This window comes from Malus sylvestris, chromosome 15, assembly GCF_916048215.2.
Source record: "Malus sylvestris chromosome 15, drMalSylv7.2, whole genome shotgun sequence".
Lineage (NCBI taxonomy): Eukaryota > Viridiplantae > Streptophyta > Magnoliopsida > Rosales > Rosaceae > Malus > Malus sylvestris.
In genome coordinates this window covers 2,612,522-2,630,601 of record NC_062274.1, presented here as the reverse complement: position 1 = coordinate 2,630,601, position 18,080 = coordinate 2,612,522, and the positions used below count along the sequence as shown (strand labels likewise).

The window sequence follows — 18,080 nt, the reverse complement described above, 5'->3', positions numbered from 1 at the left end:
TATTACAAAATCCAACATCTTTAAACAGTAATTAAAAAAATGAAGCAAAATGACAAGTTGTATCATCACATTTGTCCAGGCAGTGTGGAACAACGTAGACTTTTTGGTTGATTCCGGACCCTAAAATGATGGACTAGCGTAGCGAAGTCACCAGACTTTTTTTTTAAATGCCTCATTAACTATGCAATATGAACATTAAGCTAATGTAAATACTTTGTTTTCAAATTGTATGAATATTTATATTTTATACTTTAGTTTTTGTTAACTGCAGATTTAGAATGTATGATCTCTATCGTTAGGCATTCATCTTGGGGGAATGCTAGCAACTTTCTAACTTAAACCTTCTCGGCTCTATTAATCATCTTGCAATGTTGCTTGATGACCAGAATTGTCCATTATTTGTATAACCTTTCCACTATGCAAAAAATCAATCAAAGCAAAATCATTTAATTGTTCAATTGACATCGTCAAAACTTCAGTGTTTAAGTGAAAGCATGATTCGTCTATTTATTGGATAACAATTAGATGACCAAACGATTTAGAATTTAGTTCATTTAGATGAAAAGTAATCTATAAAGTAGACGATTTTGATCATCAAACAACATTACAAGATGGGAATGAGAGTCAATAAGATATAACGAAATATCTCAAACGAGAAGATTGCTACATTACTTTACATTTGTGTGACTTGAACTAAAAAAGTAAACCAATCCAAATTGATAATACTCATCTATAGTGCCATATAAATTATATCTACATTATAAGTACTTTGTTTACTAACGAATATAAGATATTCATCCATTAGCAAAATAAAATAAAGGCATTATATATTAGTTTGTTAAGCTCAATGACGTCATTCGAAAGTTTGAGGCATAGTGCATTCTGACGTTGAAAATAATAATATACGAAGTCTAACTTTTGTATTGATCATAATCAAATACTTACGACATATCGATTAAATATTAAAAAATTTAAGTAACTAGATTTATAATTTCACCATTTCAACAAATTTTCCTTGTATATTTAACGATTTAAGTTAGAAACATTGCAATCTAGATAGTGGGGTTTGCATTACAAAGTATTGCATCACGAAAATCATAGTATTACGGACAAACCAGCCCAAGAACACGAATTCGACCTCTAGCACCACCATCGCTGTAAGCCGTCGTGATTTTGAACGTTGTTGTAATCTCAATTTCACGTGTTTTTTTTTTTTCGTTGAAAAGAAATGATAGTGTGTGGTATTTCATTAATCAATACAAACAAATACAAGAGTGACATTAGGTACAATGCTTCAATGACTAATAAATTGATCTGGAGTGAATTTGCGCAAACACACAAATAAGAGTAAACCCCTAGTAGACTACCATAAGCACGAACACACAATCGCCAAGCTCACAAGCACAACATAATAGTTCATCTACCACGACAATTTTACCACGAACTTTATGAGCTCGTTATAAAAAGTACAAATTTACCACGGGCATAATAAGCACGTAGTAATAACAAGTTTTTATCACGGACAAATCTTAGCTCGTTGTAAAATAACAGTAAATGACTACGCGCAAAATTGAATGTTATAAATATACTAAAACCATCATGGACAATGCTTGTGGTTAATATCATTAACATCTACATCATCTTTTTGTTATCTATCATGGACATAATATGTGATGGAATCACACACACTTAACTAAAAAATCTAGAGGAGGCTGAACAAGAATTTTGCAAAATTTCAAACATCTTTGAAATTTGAAAATTTCACAACACTCCCGTCCGCTTTTCAAAATATAAAGGAGATTCAAATTTCATTTTTTGGTTTATCTCATCCCATCAGCTAACTGCAAAACTCCCCTTCCTCAAATCGTGAGAAATTAAACCGACCTTTGTCACTCTCCTCTCTCTCTCTCTCTTAACATTTCACCAACGACAACCATTTTTCAGTTTTCTTCCTCGTCCACTTTGAGTCCTCAGGAGATCTCTCTCTCTCTTAATATTTCACCAACGACAACCATTTTTCAGTTTTCTTCCTCGTCCACTTTGAGTCCTCAGGTCTCTCTCTCTCTCTCTCTCTCTCTCTCTCTCTCTATTTGGCTGCCGACAAAATCCCAATTCACCACTACTCCATTTCCCAGGTAACCAAACAGAGAAGCCATTTTGTGAAGCTCCCAACTTTCTCCTTCAATTGGATTAAGATTTGTTAATTTTTTGTCAGATTTGTTGACTTGCAACTTTGTGGTTCAGTATGTGAAGGGAATTTATGGAAATTGACATTGATGAGCTTCTGGGTTGCAACCGGCCGGTGAGCATTCCGATGAAGAAGACGATTTACGTGTGGGGATATTGCAAGTTTGAGCAGACCGGTCGGAATGGGAAGGAGCAATGGTTGAGGATCCCGAAGCAATTCTCTGGAGCTTTTTGGGTGCACAGCGAGGGCTAATTGGCGGTAGCTGGACATTGCTTGCGACCGCGAGCACACCGCCTCTGCTGCATCAAATGGGTTGCTTTTCACTTGGGGTGATTAAGCTTCATCTTTTTTATTTTATTGTTTTAATGTTTATAAATTTCAATTCTTCCATTTTTTTTTAATTTAATTTAATCAGGTAATTATATATTGTGTTTGGTTTATGTGCATTAGATAACCTGAATGTGTAAGCAATTGATCATGAGCTAGTGACTTTGGTCAATTGGGAGATGGAACGAAGCAATGAAGAAATGCTAGCTTTAGAGGTGGAGCGGATAGGAATAATATCTTAGAAATTTGATGATTGTAATTTAAGTTCTTGGCTACATTTGATCCATTCTCTGTAATGCAATGCTAGTTTTGCACTACATAATCTTGTTGAGATTAGTTCTGTATAAATGTTCAAGTTTTTATTGATTAATTTTTTGGTGTCATGTGTGGACCATTAGAGATTCGTCTATTTAAATTTTTACTTGTTAATTTAGCTTCAAGTTTTGTTTATCTATTTACTATTTTCATCCATAGGCTTATGTCTATACAGATGGATAGAGAGAGGCATCAATTTTTGAAGCTCAAGCATTAGAGGCAGTATTTCACTCTCAAGTCTTTTGTTCGGAGGTGTTCAAAGAAATGTGTAGTCTTCAATTAACAATGTCTTTGCTATTAGAGGCCTATTTGGCACTTAGTATAACTCATTGGTTTTGATGTTAGTTTTAGTGTACAGCTTGTAATATTTGTATTTTGAATATGTGGTTTTTTATGTAATCATTATATTGTAGTAAATATGCAATTTGTATATAAATATTATATATAATTTTTATTGAATATTTTTTATTTTTTATTTTTGGGAATTGTTTTATAACGGGCATGGTTTGTGGTCAATTTGGAATCCACAATGGCTATAGTGCACGTGGTGTTAGATTCCAATCTATCATGGGCACAATCCGTGGTTGCATCATATTAGACAACGGCCATAGCTCGTGGTTGAAATTGTGACTTTTTATCACATCCAGATTACTAACGGGCACATTGTCCGTGGTAGATTGCAATCTACCACGGGCATCCATCGTGGTAGATGAGCTTTTTTCTTCTAGTGAAGTGACACTAGTACAAATCTGTCACAATAAACGATAGTCACAACCAAGGGTGGATCCATATAGGGACCAAGGTGGTCCTAGGACCACCTGGATGCTAGAAAAACGCCTATGAAGATCCTTCTGGAACCCTCCAAATATTACAATAGGGAGGACATATTCACGCCTAGGACTATATGGGCTCTGCCTAGGAAATTTATTTTGTTAAATGACATAGTTATGGATGGATCGTGGTACAATCAAAATTCTGGTGCAGTGCATCCATGGAGGAGGTAGAGGAGTTGCAGCTTTCCCGTGAGGAAGAAGGCTGAAACTCTTTTTTTTTCTTCTTTTATCTGCTACATGGGCCTACCATTGCTACTAAAATATTGCTTTTAAAAAGCACTTTCTCATCTACTATTCTATTTCTTATTATTTTATTTTTAATTTTTATAATCTCTATTTGGTTTTTTTTTTGGTTAAATCTCTATTGGGTGAAATGGTCAAAGGCGCAGTTTTTATTATGAATCCTATTTTATGTGCCAAAAATCCCGTATTTTGTAACTTACATCTAAATCATTTTTTTTTAAATTTTTTCGTAAAATTGTGAAACGTTATCAAAGTATTTACAATATTTTTTTTAACAATTGATATTATCTACACTAAGAGGGAAGAGGTGGACTTAGCCTCATAATGGAATAGCAATAATGTGATTCAAATTCGCCTTTGGCGAGAATTAAACCTAAAACCTCTCACTTACAAGTGAAGAAGAATGCCACTAGACCGTAGTACTAAGTGACAAGTATTTACAAATTAGAAGAAGGGATTTTATTCATGATGACCTAGCTTTGTTTTTACCATGATTTATGAATGAAAAATACTATTATTTAGTTTTTGTAAGTTTATCGTTTATTTCTTTTTTTGGAGAGGACCACCCAATGTGAGAATCCTAGATCCGCCACTAGTCACAACAAAGCAATACCAAAAGCTACAATGGTCATCGTTGAATAATGAGGCCACATAAAGTCATCGCGGTAGAGCGAGACCACATCAAGTCACCGTTGACAGACGAGACTACAAAATGCATCGCACAAAGGCAAAGACCAATCTAGCCAAAACAACAGCACCACCACAGTGCACATAAGATGAGTGAAAACAACTACACTAATCCGAGAAGGGATCCGTTGGTCTGCTTATCACAGGGACGAGGCACACATGCCAAGATTACCTACAAATTTGCCGGAGTGAGGTTCTGGCATCCACACATCGAGCACCAAAAGGGTTGGCTGTAACAGGTAGCAGAGCCACCAGCTCCGAGCTGCACAAGCCTAGCCACCATATCAAACCGAGCTGGCAGAATAAGCCAAGCCGCTAGATTTGAATGCACACGTCAATGTAGCCACCAGAACTAGACGAGGAAGGTGATACCACCTCGTAAAAGAGTTGACGAAGGTGGATCCAACCCACCTGCAACCCAAATTCACCCCACACCAAGAAAAGCCAACGCCAAACAAAAAAAAAAAAAAAAAATCTTGAAAGGGCATGGCCTAGATCCAAGGCATAAATCCGAGGAATGTTGCATACAAAATGGTGGGAGAGAAGCAAGGGAGGGGAGATGAGGTAGGTGAAGGCCGAAAAGAAGAAGTTGACGTGGTGTCGAAGGAAAGAAAGTAGTGTATGGCGAGGGGGGAAGGTTGGGATGGGAAAGAGGAGGAAAGAGGGGGGGGGGAAGAGGAAGGGAGAAAAGGTTAAGAGGGAAGCTGCCACCGGCCCCCAACCATAGGTAAAGGCCGTCAGTGATAGAGGTAACCGGCTAGGGTTTTGTTGAGGGAGAGAGCGCTAATTTCACGTGTTGTGTAGGAGTTCACAAGTTAGGCAGTGTTGGGTGCGCGACTTTAGTTAATGTATGAATTTAAAAGTAGTATGTAATTTTAAGGCATGAATTAAATCACCTATAAAATGACCAAACTACCCTCTACGTGTGACCGTTGTTTGTTACAAACATGCGACCAGCAATATGACTTGCGTCGTCATTTCATAGTTTTATTACTTCATGACAACACACGTGCGATGATGTGCCACCAAAGCAAGTAAAATAATTATTTAAAAAGTCAGAAGAAAAAAAACAGAAAAGAAATAAAATTCAAAGACAGACATGTCATAATCATCATTCTTTTCTAATTCCATCCTTTCTCTCTCCTAAACCCGTTAGACGCAAACAGAGAGAGAGAGACAAACCCCAGATCCCCCTCTTTCTTTCTCTCTCTCACATCTTTCTCTCTTTCTCTCTCTACATTTTTTCTGATACAACGTAGGAAGAAGATACCCCATTGTTGATTGAAAGCTAAGTCTCTCTCTCTCTCTCTGATACACACAACAAATAAGTGTGAATGTGAAAGCTAAGTCTCTCAGAAGCACTTTCCGTAGAAACCCAGCAAAATCCATTCCTTCTGGTTCCTCAACATTCACTCTCTCTCTCTCTCTCTCTCTCTCTCTCTCTCTCTCTCTCTCTCTCATGGGGCTTGGTTATTTAATTCCTCTGGGGATTTCGTGATATGGGTATTCGAGCTGAGATGGGCTTTACGTTTCGGAGCAATGCGGGTAGAATTGGAGGGGTTTTGGGTGTTGGTTTTTCGTGGGGTGTTTTCGGATCTTGAGGAACAATGGCGTTGTTTAGGAAGTTCTTCTACCGGAAGCCGCCGGACGGGCTTTTGGAGATATCTGAGAGCGTTTATGGTATGCTTTTCTGGGCTTTAATTTCTTTCAAATTTGGTTTATTGAAGATGATGTTTGTTAAATTTGCGTAAGGCTTGAATGTGGTTGGTGTTACTGGGACTTTTCCTTCTTTTTGTTCGTTTTTTCGTGTTTTGATATTAGAATCTCAACTAAGAGCTGATTGTTTGCAATTTGAGGATGTCTATATTTGGAGATGCATATTTACTGTGTCTTTTGGGATTCCTAAGAATGAAGTGAACTGCATTAGTTGGACAGAGTATGCATGAATGGAACTGCACTAATTTGACCGATACAAACTTTGGGGAGGCTCCGTTAATATGTCCTGGGAATAGTAGGGTTCAGGGTTGATTTGTGGGCACACGCCGGACACGTTTAAAGTTCCCGTGTATGCCTAGAAACTTTTTTACTGGCAATTAACTATTGTGCTCTAAAGTTGATAGAAGAAATGAATCTAAAGTCAGTACTTCATTTCCACTCAGTCACAAATTATGAAATTTTTTATTTTGGTGTGGTGATAGACAAATTTTGCTCAATACAATGTGGGCACTAATGTGGAATTTATCCATTTTTTATGCTCTGTATATACATGCTAATATGTATATCCTTCAACAATTGAACGCTGATGACTGTTTCAGAAGGAAACAATTTGTTTTGTATTTGCTGGCTTGTTCTCGAGTTCTGTGTGTCGTTATGCACTTACGCTGCAGAAGAATTTAAACTATGTGTATTTACATGTTGGTAATTGTTTCTCTGCACATGTAGTTTTTGATTGCTGTTTTACCACTGACGTTATGGAAGAAGATGAATATAAAGTCTACATAGGAGGCATAGCAGGTCAACTGCGTGACCAGTTTCCTGATGCTTCATTCATGGTCTTTAACTTTCGAGATGGAGAACACCAAAGCCTGCTTTCCAACATATTGTCTGAGCATGACATGACAGTAATGGACTATCCTCGCCACTATGAAGGTTGCCCACTTCTTACAATGGAAGCGATCCACCACTGCCTGAGATCAAGTGAAAGCTGGCTTTCACTCGGGCAACAGAATGTGCTCTTGATGCATTGTGAACGAGGTGGGTGGTTGGTATTGGCATTCATGCTGGCTGCACTCTTGATTTACAGGAAACAGTACACTGAGGAGCACAAGACGTTGGACATGATTTACAAGCAAGCACCTAGGGAACTTTTGCAGTTAATGTCACCGTTGAATCCAATGCCTTCGCAACAGAGGTATTTGCAGTATATAACAAGAAGAAATGTGGGATCAGAATGGCCTCCACTGGATAGGGCGCTTACGTTGGACTGCATCATCATTAGATTCATTCCGAATATGGACAGAGAGGGAGGTTGCCGTCCAATATTTAGAATATATGGGCAGGACCCTTTTATGGCTGCTGATCGAACTCCTAAAGTTTTGTTCTCAACACCAAAAAGGAGCAAACTAGTACGACATTACAAGCAGGTGGTTTAAGTCATTTTACTCTCATTTATATGTTTTTTCCTTTGGTAATTGTAGATTGTAGTTTTCTCTTCCTGAACAAGAAAGAGTTTTTTGTTGGTAATTTATTCTCGCGTACTTGGATTGTTTACTCTTCCCACAATTGTACTCTTAAGTTCTTAATTGTACTATTGGAAGTTGCTGGAAGTCTGTTCTCGTGTGCTATTAGCTTAAGTAGGATATTTGCAAATCATGGTTTCATTTATCTATATGTTGATGCTTTGCCTTGAACTTCATTTTAATTCTTAACTTCTTGGTGCAGGCAGATTGTGAACTAGTTAAAATTGATATACATTGCCATATCCAAGGTGATGTGGTTCTAGAGTGTATTAGTCTGGATAGCGATCTGGAACGCGAAGAGATGATGTTTCGGATCATGTTCAATACGGCCTTTATAAGGTCCAATATTTTGATGCTTAATCGTGAGGACATAGACATCTTATGGAATGTTAAGGATCAATTTCCCAAGGATTTCAGAGCAGAGGTACTCATCTACCCTTTGCGTTCTCCTTTATCTTTTTGTTTAGTGAAATTTCAACTTCATGTTCAGGAACAAATTAAATCATTAACACAACTGTTAATAATTTTATCTGGATGAAGGTTCTTTTCTCGGAGATGGATGCTGCTTCTTCTCTTATGGATATTGATTTGCCTGGTATGGAGGAGAAAGATGGCCTTCCTGCGGAAGCTTTTGCAAAGGTTCAGGAGATGTTTAGCAGCGTGGATTGGCTAGATCCAAAGTCAGATGTAACACATGTACTCCAGAAGATTGCCTCGTCAGGTGCTCTTCGTAAACTGGATAGTACTTCTTTGCATAACATAGAAACAGGCAGCTTGTTGCTGCAATCAACTCCTGAAATACTTAAATCAGAAGTGAAGTCATCAGAAAATGATATCAAGAGTCTCACATTCGTGCCTCAGGGGAAACATGATAGTGCTTCTGGTTATACTACAGAGACAGGGAGCTTTTTGCTGGAATCAATTCCTGAAACACTTAGTTCAGAAGTTAAATCAATAGAAAATGATGTCCGGAGTCTCACATCTGTGGCTCAGGGGAAGCATGATGGTGCTTCTGCTCATACCACAGAGGCAGGCAACTTATTGGTAGAATCACTTCCTGGAAGAGTTAAATCAGAACCAAAGGCAACAGAAAATATTATTAAATCAGAAATGAACTCATCAGCAACTGATATCAAGAGTACCGTATCTGTGGCTCAGGGGAAACATGATACTGCTTTTGCTCATGCTACAGAGACAGCGAACTTGCTGGTAGAATCACTTCCCGAATGCCGTAAAACAGAACCAAGGGCATCAGAAAATAGTATCCAGAGTCCACCATATATGGCTCTTGGGAAACTATCTATCTCCAACATTCAACCGTCTCTAGACAGCGGTATAATCAGAAAAAAGATTGAACCCCAAGACCTACAAGCTGCTCTCCTACGCCCTACCCATTCTAAAATCATATCTCAGCGTGCACGTCAAGGTTCCCTATCTGCACCAGTTTCATATTGTAATTCCTTGCAAGGATCGCCTGTGCCGATATCAAGATATCAAAGTGCATCCTCAGCCCTCGGCATTACAGCTCTGTTGCAGGATCATAAGGAAGAAGAAATCCGACAGCCTGAAACTGTATCTCCCGTATCACATGCCCCATCAGCTCCTGATTCTCTACCTAAACCTCTGCAGCCTGGTAAGTTGTCTTTTCCCGCACCACCACCTTCCTCCTTGCAATTTTCTGGGCATGCAACTGTAGAAAAGATTTCTGTTGCTACTCCACCTTCTCCTCTGCCACCAGAACTTCCACAACAAACTTCAAATTCCCCAGAGTATTGGCTTACCGAACACACTAAAAGTACATTACAGGGTAGAGGTCAGTCAGCATCTTTTCCTCTCCACCCTCCACCTCGACCTCGACCTCGACCTCGTTATCAGTTAGTGACATCTTCATCCTCTGATAGCAAGGGCTCAGTTTCAATTCCTCCTCCCCCTGCACCTCCTCATTTTTCAGGGGCATCTCCATCTTCCCTGGTCAAGAACTTAATTTCCGCTCCCCCTCCCCCTCCTCCACCCCCATCTTTTTCAGGGTCATCTCCATCTCTCCCTGTCAAAATTCTAATTTCATCTCCCCCTCCTCTTCCTCTGCTCCGTTCTTTCTTGGAGGAATCTCCATCATCCTCTCTCAAGAACTCAAGTTCAGCTCCCCTTGCTCCTCCTCCTCCTCCATCCTTTCCAGGACCATCATCCTCTCTCAAGGACTCAGTCTCACCCCCCACTCCCACTCCACCTCCCCCTTCCTCCCAGGGAATGTCATCCTCTGTCAAGAACTCAGTTTCAACCCCATCTCCCCCTCCTCCACCTCCTTTTTCAGGAAGACCACCATCATCCACAGTCAAGGCCCCCTCCATTGCAGCTTCCCCTCCCCCTCCACCTCCACCCCCTGGTACTGCTTCTTCAGCAGTCTTGTATGGTCCCCCTCCACCTCCTCTACCTCCTCTACGTCCAGGCCCTGCCTCAACTTCGAATGTAACACCTTCTGCACCACCACCACCCCCTCCTCCAGCTTTGGCACCAAAGGAATCTTTATCCCAGAATGCTGCACCCGTGCCACCTGTTCCACCTCCTCCTCTTCCTAATGGTGTATCAAAATCTGGTGGTTCCCCCACATCCAACTCCATTGATAGTAATGGTAATATTCCTTCAATTCCTGGACCACCTTCTGGGGTTCCGTTTAGTCTGAAGGGAAGGGCCCTAATGAGTCCACGTTCCAGAAATCAGCCTCAACCCAAAAAGGCCAATCTGAAGCCATATCATTGGCTAAAATTAACAAGAGCGATGCACGGAAGCTTATGGGCTGAAGCACAAAAAGCTGATGAAGCAACCAAGTATGCCACTTCTGTAAATAATTTATTAGTTTTTATAAATTCGTACAGTTTGCACCCTATTCTGAATCTGTTTACTCTGCTCCAGGCCTCCAGAGTTTGACATGAAAGAACTTGAGAGTCTTTTTTCTGCGGCTACTACAAATTCGGACCATGGGAATACAGGAGGAAAATCTGGTGGTCGTACCAAGGGACCTAAATCTGAAAAAGTTCAGCTGGTAATTTGCATTGCATACTGGTTTTACTTCATTTGTGGATAACTAGAGTTGTGTCGATCTGTTAATACAGGGTGGGCTTCCCTGACCTAGCTTACATCAGTAATGTTCCTCACCTGGTCCCTCAAGGACACTTTTGATGTAACTTGTATATTATGGAGCAAATTATTAATTCAGCAGTATGTGCAAAGTGGAGCTTCATAGTATGTACAGCACCAATAGCAATGTGCTTGGTCATAAAGTCTATTATTGCTCGCAGGAGCTCTCCTTTTTGTCATTTTTTTGCATATTGGAAAAAATCTGGTAAATATGTTATTGCTAGTTAACTGGCTTGAAGTGAGGATCTATCTAGCATGTTGCCTATTGTACCTTATTTTGTTTTATTGAATTAATTGAATATAGTCTTCCTTTGCCACCTCAGTTCTAATGAGAAATTTACTGGTTCTTGCAGATTGAGCTAAGGCGGGCATATAATTGCGAAATAATGCTTACTAAAGTTAAAATCCCTTTGCCTGATTTGACGGTAAGCTAAACCTAAATGCACACGTTTTCTTGTATATTCTCAACAGGTTGAGTTGAGTCTGTGGTTCTGTAAACAAATAGATGAGAGTTAAATGCTGATTAATGTTACAATTCAAAACTTCACATAGTAGCAACTAAGTAGTGCCTGTTTCTTTGCTGAAAAGATGCATGATATCAACTTTTGTTCTGATTTTTGGATGTTGGGTGCAATGGTCTTAGTACAAAAGTTCCTACTTTAATGTAGCTTTTCTAATTTGTTCCTTTTCAACCGACATCTTTCAGAGTTCAGTGCTTGCCTTGGACGATTCTGCATTAGATATTGATCAGGTTGAGAACCTCATAAAATTTTGTCCAACAAAAGAAGAGATGGAATTACTCAAGGTACTTATATCTAGTTGTAATCTTCTACTCCATGCCACTCTGGGAGGTTCTATAAATATGCCCTTGTTACTTTTTACTTGAAATTGCTTACAATAGTATATAAGGCTTCTGTTTTCTGAGTAACAAATCATGCTTTGATGCTCAGGGTTACAATGGAGACAAGGAAAATTTGGGAAAATGTGAACAGGTGAGTGGATTTCACGTTTTCCCTCTTTCCCTTACATCTACTTTCTTTTCAATTGAGAATTCATTTTGTTGACAGCAAGGCAAGTGCTGACTTAATAATTTATAACTCTGTGCATTTTAATTATATGCATAGCTTGCTGTTGCTTATCGTTCAGCTGAAATAAAATATATTTTGGTGTCAACTGCATAACTCTTAAGCTGCTCTTTCTATTTAGAGTCTTAGTTTTGTATTAGTATTTAACTGTTTGGGAGAAATCACTTTGATAAGCATCCTAACTCTTCTTCACCCATCCCCCATTGTCTCTCTCTACATTTTATGCTTTAATTAATTGCTTTGTGCACTTTATGACAGTTTTTCCTTGAATTAATGAAAGTGCCACGGGTAGAGCCCAAGCTCAGAGTTTTCTCATTTAAAATACAATTCCACACCCAGGTGAGGGGACTGTATTTCTAATCATTTTATTCCCAATGCTCTCTGTTTCTGTTGTGCTTTGTGTTATTCACTTGTCTATGGTGATGCAATTTGTCAGGTTTCCGACCTCAGAAAGAATTTGAACACCATCAATTCAGTGGCTGATGAGGCAAGCATTTTTCATTTTTTAGTACGTATGTTTTCATTTGTGGTTGCAATATTCACCTCTTAATCTATTTCCACTAATGTGCTTATCAGATCAGAAGTTCGGAAAAGCTGAAAAGGATCATGCAAACCATTCTTTCTTTGGGTAATGCCCTGAATCATGGGACCGCAAGAGGTGAGGGGATTTTGTTGGTTACCATTTTGTGTTAATACATCATCTTGATGTATATTGTTTGAACACTGCATTCCTTGTTTTGTGGTGATTATTTTGTTCTTAATCTTTTTACTAGAAGCTCCAGTATCTTGTATTCTTTCTTTGTGCTTGCAGTTAGTTTTTTTTTATTTTTTAATTATACCTGTAGGTTCTGCTATCGGATTTCGATTGGATAGTCTCCTTAAGCTCACTGATACACGAGCCCGGAATAGCAAGATGACTCTCATGCATTACCTCTGTAAGGTGATTTCTTTAAGCCCCTTAGTCCATTGTTTTAATCTTTTGTGGAACTTCTTCTCCTTCCCTTTGTGCATTTTGAGCTGGAGAAGTTTAAGCATATAGAAAACATTTATTTGATTAAGTCCCAAACTCTTATACAGTTGTTCTGTAAGTGTAGAATTTTGAACTTTGACAATTCTATTCATCTCCAACAAACTACAGGTGCTTGCGGAGAAGCTCCCAGAACTCCTTGATTTTCCGAAAGACCTTGTAAGTTTGGAGGCTTCAACAAAGGTAGAATCTCTCTTTTTTTATCCTAATTCTTGTAGGTACAGTGAACACTTATACATTTGGTGTGACTGAGCTAAATTTTAATTATGATGTAGGTACAATTGAAATATTTGGCAGAGGAAATGCAAGCCATTAGTAAAGGGCTAGAGAAGGTTGTGCAAGAGTTGACTGCCTCAGAAAATGATGGTCCTGTGTCAGAAACGTTTTGCAAGGTGACATGCATAAAGTTTTGGGCATATTTGGCTTGAAGAAACTAAATTAGATGACATAATTGGCTCACATGTAAAATTTATAAACCATCATAAATGAATACCCTAAAGGTTTTGATAATAAACACTTGACCACTGATAGCGAAGTTCATCAACTGCCTCTCATTCAAGTTGTTTTACTAAGGTCATTTGTTGCTTGTGATTTCAACCTGTTTCTTGTAAATCTATTTTGATGCTAATTTATTTTATCTACTGAGAAATTTCAGACACTAAAGGAGTTCCTCGGTCATGCTGAAGCTGAAGTGAGGTCGTTGGCATCACTTTATTCTAGTGTGGTATGTATCAACTTTTTTTAAACTGTTGGGTTTGCTTGTGACATCTAAGAAACCATTGTTAAACTTACTTTCAATGCGGTTGTCTTCAGGGGAGAAACGCGGATGCGTTGGCTCTTTATTTTGGGGAAGATCCTGCTCGTTGCCCATTTGAGCAAGGTACATTTTTTCCAACTTTGTTGTGCTTCCGGTTCTCTATGAATCATAAGTAATTCTATCATCCATAAATACTCTCTGATGATTCAGAAGTAGTCCTGGTCTATACCCTCTGCGTTGAGTGTTGGGCATTCTTTGGAACGTGCAAACTGTTTATTGATCCTCTTACTAGATGCTAAGAATGAAGTAATGTGATTTCTCTGACAATATTTACTCTTCAACTGCATTATCGCATTTTCTAATTGAGTTTTGAAATTTGTCATGCAGTTGTATCTACGCTGCTCAACTTTGTGAAGTTGTTTGTCCGAGCACACGGGGAAAACTGTAAGCAGCTTGAATTTGAAAAGAAGAAAGCACTCAAGGAGGCAGAAAACGAGAAGACGAAAGCTGGAAATCTTTCCAAAAAGGGGTCCGAGCGCTTGATACGGACTCAGTTTAAGAGTGCCAACATTAAGTCATAGTGATATATATCACCATATTCCCTTCAGCAACCAAAGCTGTTCACCAGTGGATATATTTCTTCACTCATGGATGAAATCTGTTCAAAGGATCATCCGATTCTGGTGACGTGCAGAAGAATGTTTTCCTCATCATTTTAAAGTAAAGCTGGTGGTATACAGAAGGCAGAGATCCACCTTAAGTAGTAAGCCCATTTCGTCCTCTAATTTTGTTTTAGGAACTTCTGATCAGTCTCTTGTGATTTCATTGTTTTTGTTAACACGGTTTAATGTTTTCTGGAGCAGAGATGCTGGAGGCCTTACGGAGTCCGGTTCGACAAGCCACTTGTACGATACAACTGAAGAATTTTGCTGTATAAATATTCGCAGTAGCTAGCCTTTTAGGTTTCCTTTTCGGATTTTCCCGTCACTAATTTTAGTTGTATTATTTCTTATGTATATTTTGTTTTAGTTGTAGGGATGTAAATCTTTGATACAAGAGAACAGAAAAAGGCAATATAATAAATAAAAATTTGAGAAAAGGACAACGACCAGAGCTATGCTTTTTTAGGTAGGTGTTGGTCGTTGATGCTCGAGTCAATTGCGCTTGTGCTCCACAACTTTAGGTTGGCACCCGTACCATTATTTAACTAAATGGATAATGACATGGTAACCATTATCAATAGAACAAGGATTGTCTGCCCTCCACTTCCGGTGTCATTCCCGTGCCTTTTTGTTTTGTGTGGTCACGGTTAAGCCACGTCAACATTTTATATTGTTTTTTATAGATATAATAAGACAAAAATGAATAATAATATAAAATGTTGACGTGACTTAACCGTGACCACACAAACAAGAGGGCACGGGAAGGGCACCGGAAGTGGAGGGCAGACAATCCTTGTCCTCTTTAATAATGTGATATAATCAACACCCTAATCCTTTTACAATCTTATTTATGACGTTGTCATTTGCTTGTAAACCTTAAAAGATGTAAACCTTTAAAGCTGCTGACAGTGGAAGGACGGCCAATCAAATTCATTGCAGAAAAATGTGGAGTAGGATTCTCTCCCCTTCCATCCCCTTTATTTGAATGGTCACGATTAAGTCACGTCAATATTTTATATTAGTTTTTTATGGTAAGAAAAAAGACAAAATAAGAGAATGTGAGAGGAAATGATGAAAAGAGAAGGGAAGAGAATTCTAGTCCGAAAAATGTGACGACTAATTGATTATAATTTTGTGTAATGGAGGTGGAAAAGTCCTTAAAAACAGTAATTTGTTTATGGAATTTTTGCCAGGCAGAGTTCTTTTATGTCTCGGGAGCTGACAGTTTTTTAATTTATAATCTTATTTATCAGATTTTTGTGTTGAAAATAGTAAATTTTCTTAATGTGTAATTCATCTTCTACTTTCAAGTTCGATAAATTTTTTTCATATCATTCCTCAATATTGAATATAAAGAGTTATCTGAATCAATTTAATCATGTCAGAATAACTTATTACGTGCTCCTCATGTCATCAGATGATTAGGAGAGACCAACTTTAATTATGCCTTAGTTCATCAAAAACTTTAATCCTCCTCTTGTACTTGACACTTGACAGTACTAGGTTTTCGTTAATGGACATGACAGTGTTAAGTAAAACTTAAACGAACGATCGATCTCATTCTCATTGATTTCCTCATTTTTGAGAAAGTACCATAGCCTACGACTATAATTACATAAATCATCATTAATCCATGGATTAAGTTCCTAATCGGTTATTAATTTGGTCTGTCTGCAGGTCCTGTAATCGAGCGTGCAACTGCCGCAGCTAAAGCCTGTGTGAAATTGGGATCCTTGGTTAACGAAGCAACGTAATCCTCAACTCTTCTGTCGCAATTCATGCTTTGAGGGCTTCCTAATCCTCCATTTTCTTGATTAGTCGAGCCCGAGAGATTAAGATCAAGGGTTACAGGCTCCGGCGGAGAGGGACTTATATTAATCACGTCATTATTAGGCCCGATACTACTTGAAGGAACACTAATGGGCATAATAATATTCTTAAGATCAGCAGCTGCAGCTACTGAACATGAAAATTGTCCAAATAGTAGTGAATCATTGATGGTGTCGTGGTTGTGCTCTCCTTCGTATGTCACCATGAGGAAGGACTTATCCTCCATGGATCTCTGTACCTAAAATTGACGCAGCGGAAAACACAGGATAAACAAGTTTAGCTTAAAGAACAAAACATTAGTACGTGGATTCATTTGTAATTGCCTTGTGTTCACTGAAGTGTGTGTGTGTGTGTGTGTGTGTGTATGATTGGTAAATAAATCAATAAAAATCTTAAATTCTTTGGAAAAATGATTCATTTATTGGTACCTTCTTTTTGACAGGGCATCGAGGAGCGAAGGAACACCTGAAATAAGCTCGAGGGGATGAAGGGTTGTCTTTGGTGACCTTCTGTCCATATTTCCTCCATTGATATCCATCTTTCACAATCTATAATTTAGTCCAATTGAATTCACAAAATCACAATTAATATTAATAAATGAACCCTAATGCTTTTAGGTTTATATCTAATTTCAATATTATGTATAAAGGGAGGACTTGACTTACAAGGCTGTTGTCTTTAGAGTCGGATTTTACTAGGAACTGTGATGTCTTATGGTGGGATGCCGGAAACGGATCGCAATGATCATCAGTTCTCGGTCTCTTGCTCGTAATCGCACTGTTGATATTCGTGGTCATGATATGCTGATGATCACACGGTTGTTGTTGGATATGCATTTGGTGGTGGTGGTGGTGGTGCTTCTGCTCAAGTGTAGAGCATCTGGTGGTCATAGCTTGAAGCAGGAATCTTAGGGTTGCATTCTCATTCCTCAAACGTTGTAAGTCTTCTTGAACACTATCTGCAACCTGATCATGATCATCAACAATAATACAAAGGCAAAATCATTCAAATTATCATAATTAATCAACCCTAGTCGTGCGAAGCATGGATGAAAGTCCGTGGGTAAATGAGGTAAGATTATGCTTTTTAGGCTTACAAAATAAAAAAACGCCTATATACAGATACGTGATTTTCACACACCCCTTTAATTCTGGTTGTTAATTTTACTTGATTTATTCAATTCGATGATTTTAAACAAAGAAGAGTGTGTTAGAAGCTAAAAAAATGTGTGAAAATCACTATGTCCGGGGTTCAAGTTTTTATTCGCTCGGTTATTACCCAGAAATGAACCAATATAGAATCAAATTCAGTACCTTTTGTTTGTTAGACGTACGAGCATCCATGTTTATAAATACAGATAAGTTGATGTAAAGATTCAAAAGCCTGCAGGTTGCTGATATAATTAACTAGACTGCTCTGCTAGCTAGGGAGGAAAACAATATGCTATCTGCAGACAGGTATATAAAACCAGAGGTCCTTAACCTCTCTATATATAGAGGAAATTCAAGGAAATTTCACAATTGATTCAACGCAGATGTTAATGGCTTTAATTGCCGTCATGGCTGAACATACATGGAGAATTTAAATTGAATAATATTGAAATCAAATCCGTGTGTTGAAAAAAGATGTATGATATGATCACGACTGACGTTCTGATAAAACACGTAACCTGCAACGTCAGCACATTCAACGTCATTCATTGGAGACTTGTACGTAAGTAGTGCTGCTAATATTTCTTTTTGGCTGGCGATG

General features: G+C 38.4%; 2 protein-coding genes and 1 long non-coding RNA gene across 4 annotated transcripts; 2 read left to right on the top strand and 1 right to left on the bottom strand.

The window, feature by feature from the left end:
* The first annotated feature begins 1,764 nt into the window (after positions 1-1,764).
* On the top strand, positions 1,765-2,898 carry LOC126601360 (uncharacterized). Its single transcript, XR_007615723.1, has 3 exons — positions 1,765-2,135; positions 2,245-2,517; positions 2,639-2,898. It is a non-coding gene; the product is annotated as an uncharacterized LOC126601360 (long non-coding RNA).
* Positions 2,899-5,727: 2,829 nt separating this feature from the next.
* LOC126601350 (formin-like protein 18) lies at positions 5,728-14,935 on the top strand. 2 transcript variants are annotated; one of them, XM_050268046.1, is made up of 18 exons: positions 5,728-6,273; positions 7,036-7,736; positions 8,035-8,256; positions 8,373-10,657; positions 10,743-10,872; positions 11,321-11,392; positions 11,674-11,772; positions 11,918-11,959; positions 12,311-12,391; positions 12,489-12,539; positions 12,629-12,710; positions 12,898-12,992; positions 13,191-13,262; positions 13,355-13,471; positions 13,735-13,803; positions 13,893-13,959; positions 14,224-14,599; positions 14,700-14,935. In XM_050268046.1, exons 1-17 carry the CDS (start codon positions 6,201-6,203, stop codon positions 14,415-14,417), a joined length of 4,452 nt encoding a protein of 1,483 aa, XP_050124003.1. In that variant the 5' UTR covers positions 5,728-6,200; the 3' UTR covers positions 14,418-14,599; positions 14,700-14,935. The 2 variants fall into 2 exon arrangements, with proteins under 2 accessions (XP_050124003.1, XP_050124004.1); XM_050268047.1 differs by lacking the exon at positions 5,728-6,273 and having other exon boundaries at positions 7,589-7,736; positions 8,039-8,256.
* Positions 14,936-16,031: 1,096 nt separating this feature from the next.
* On the bottom strand, positions 16,032-17,805 carry LOC126601355 (WRKY transcription factor WRKY76-like). The gene is made up of 4 exons (XM_050268056.1): positions 17,642-17,805; positions 16,994-17,293; positions 16,757-16,876; positions 16,032-16,566 (listed from the first exon to the last, which is right to left on the bottom strand). The coding sequence occupies exons 1-4, from the start codon at positions 17,669-17,671 to the stop codon at positions 16,156-16,158; spliced, it is 861 nt and encodes a 286-aa protein (XP_050124013.1). The 5' UTR covers positions 17,672-17,805; the 3' UTR covers positions 16,032-16,155.
* Positions 17,806-18,080: the final 275 nt, after the last annotated feature.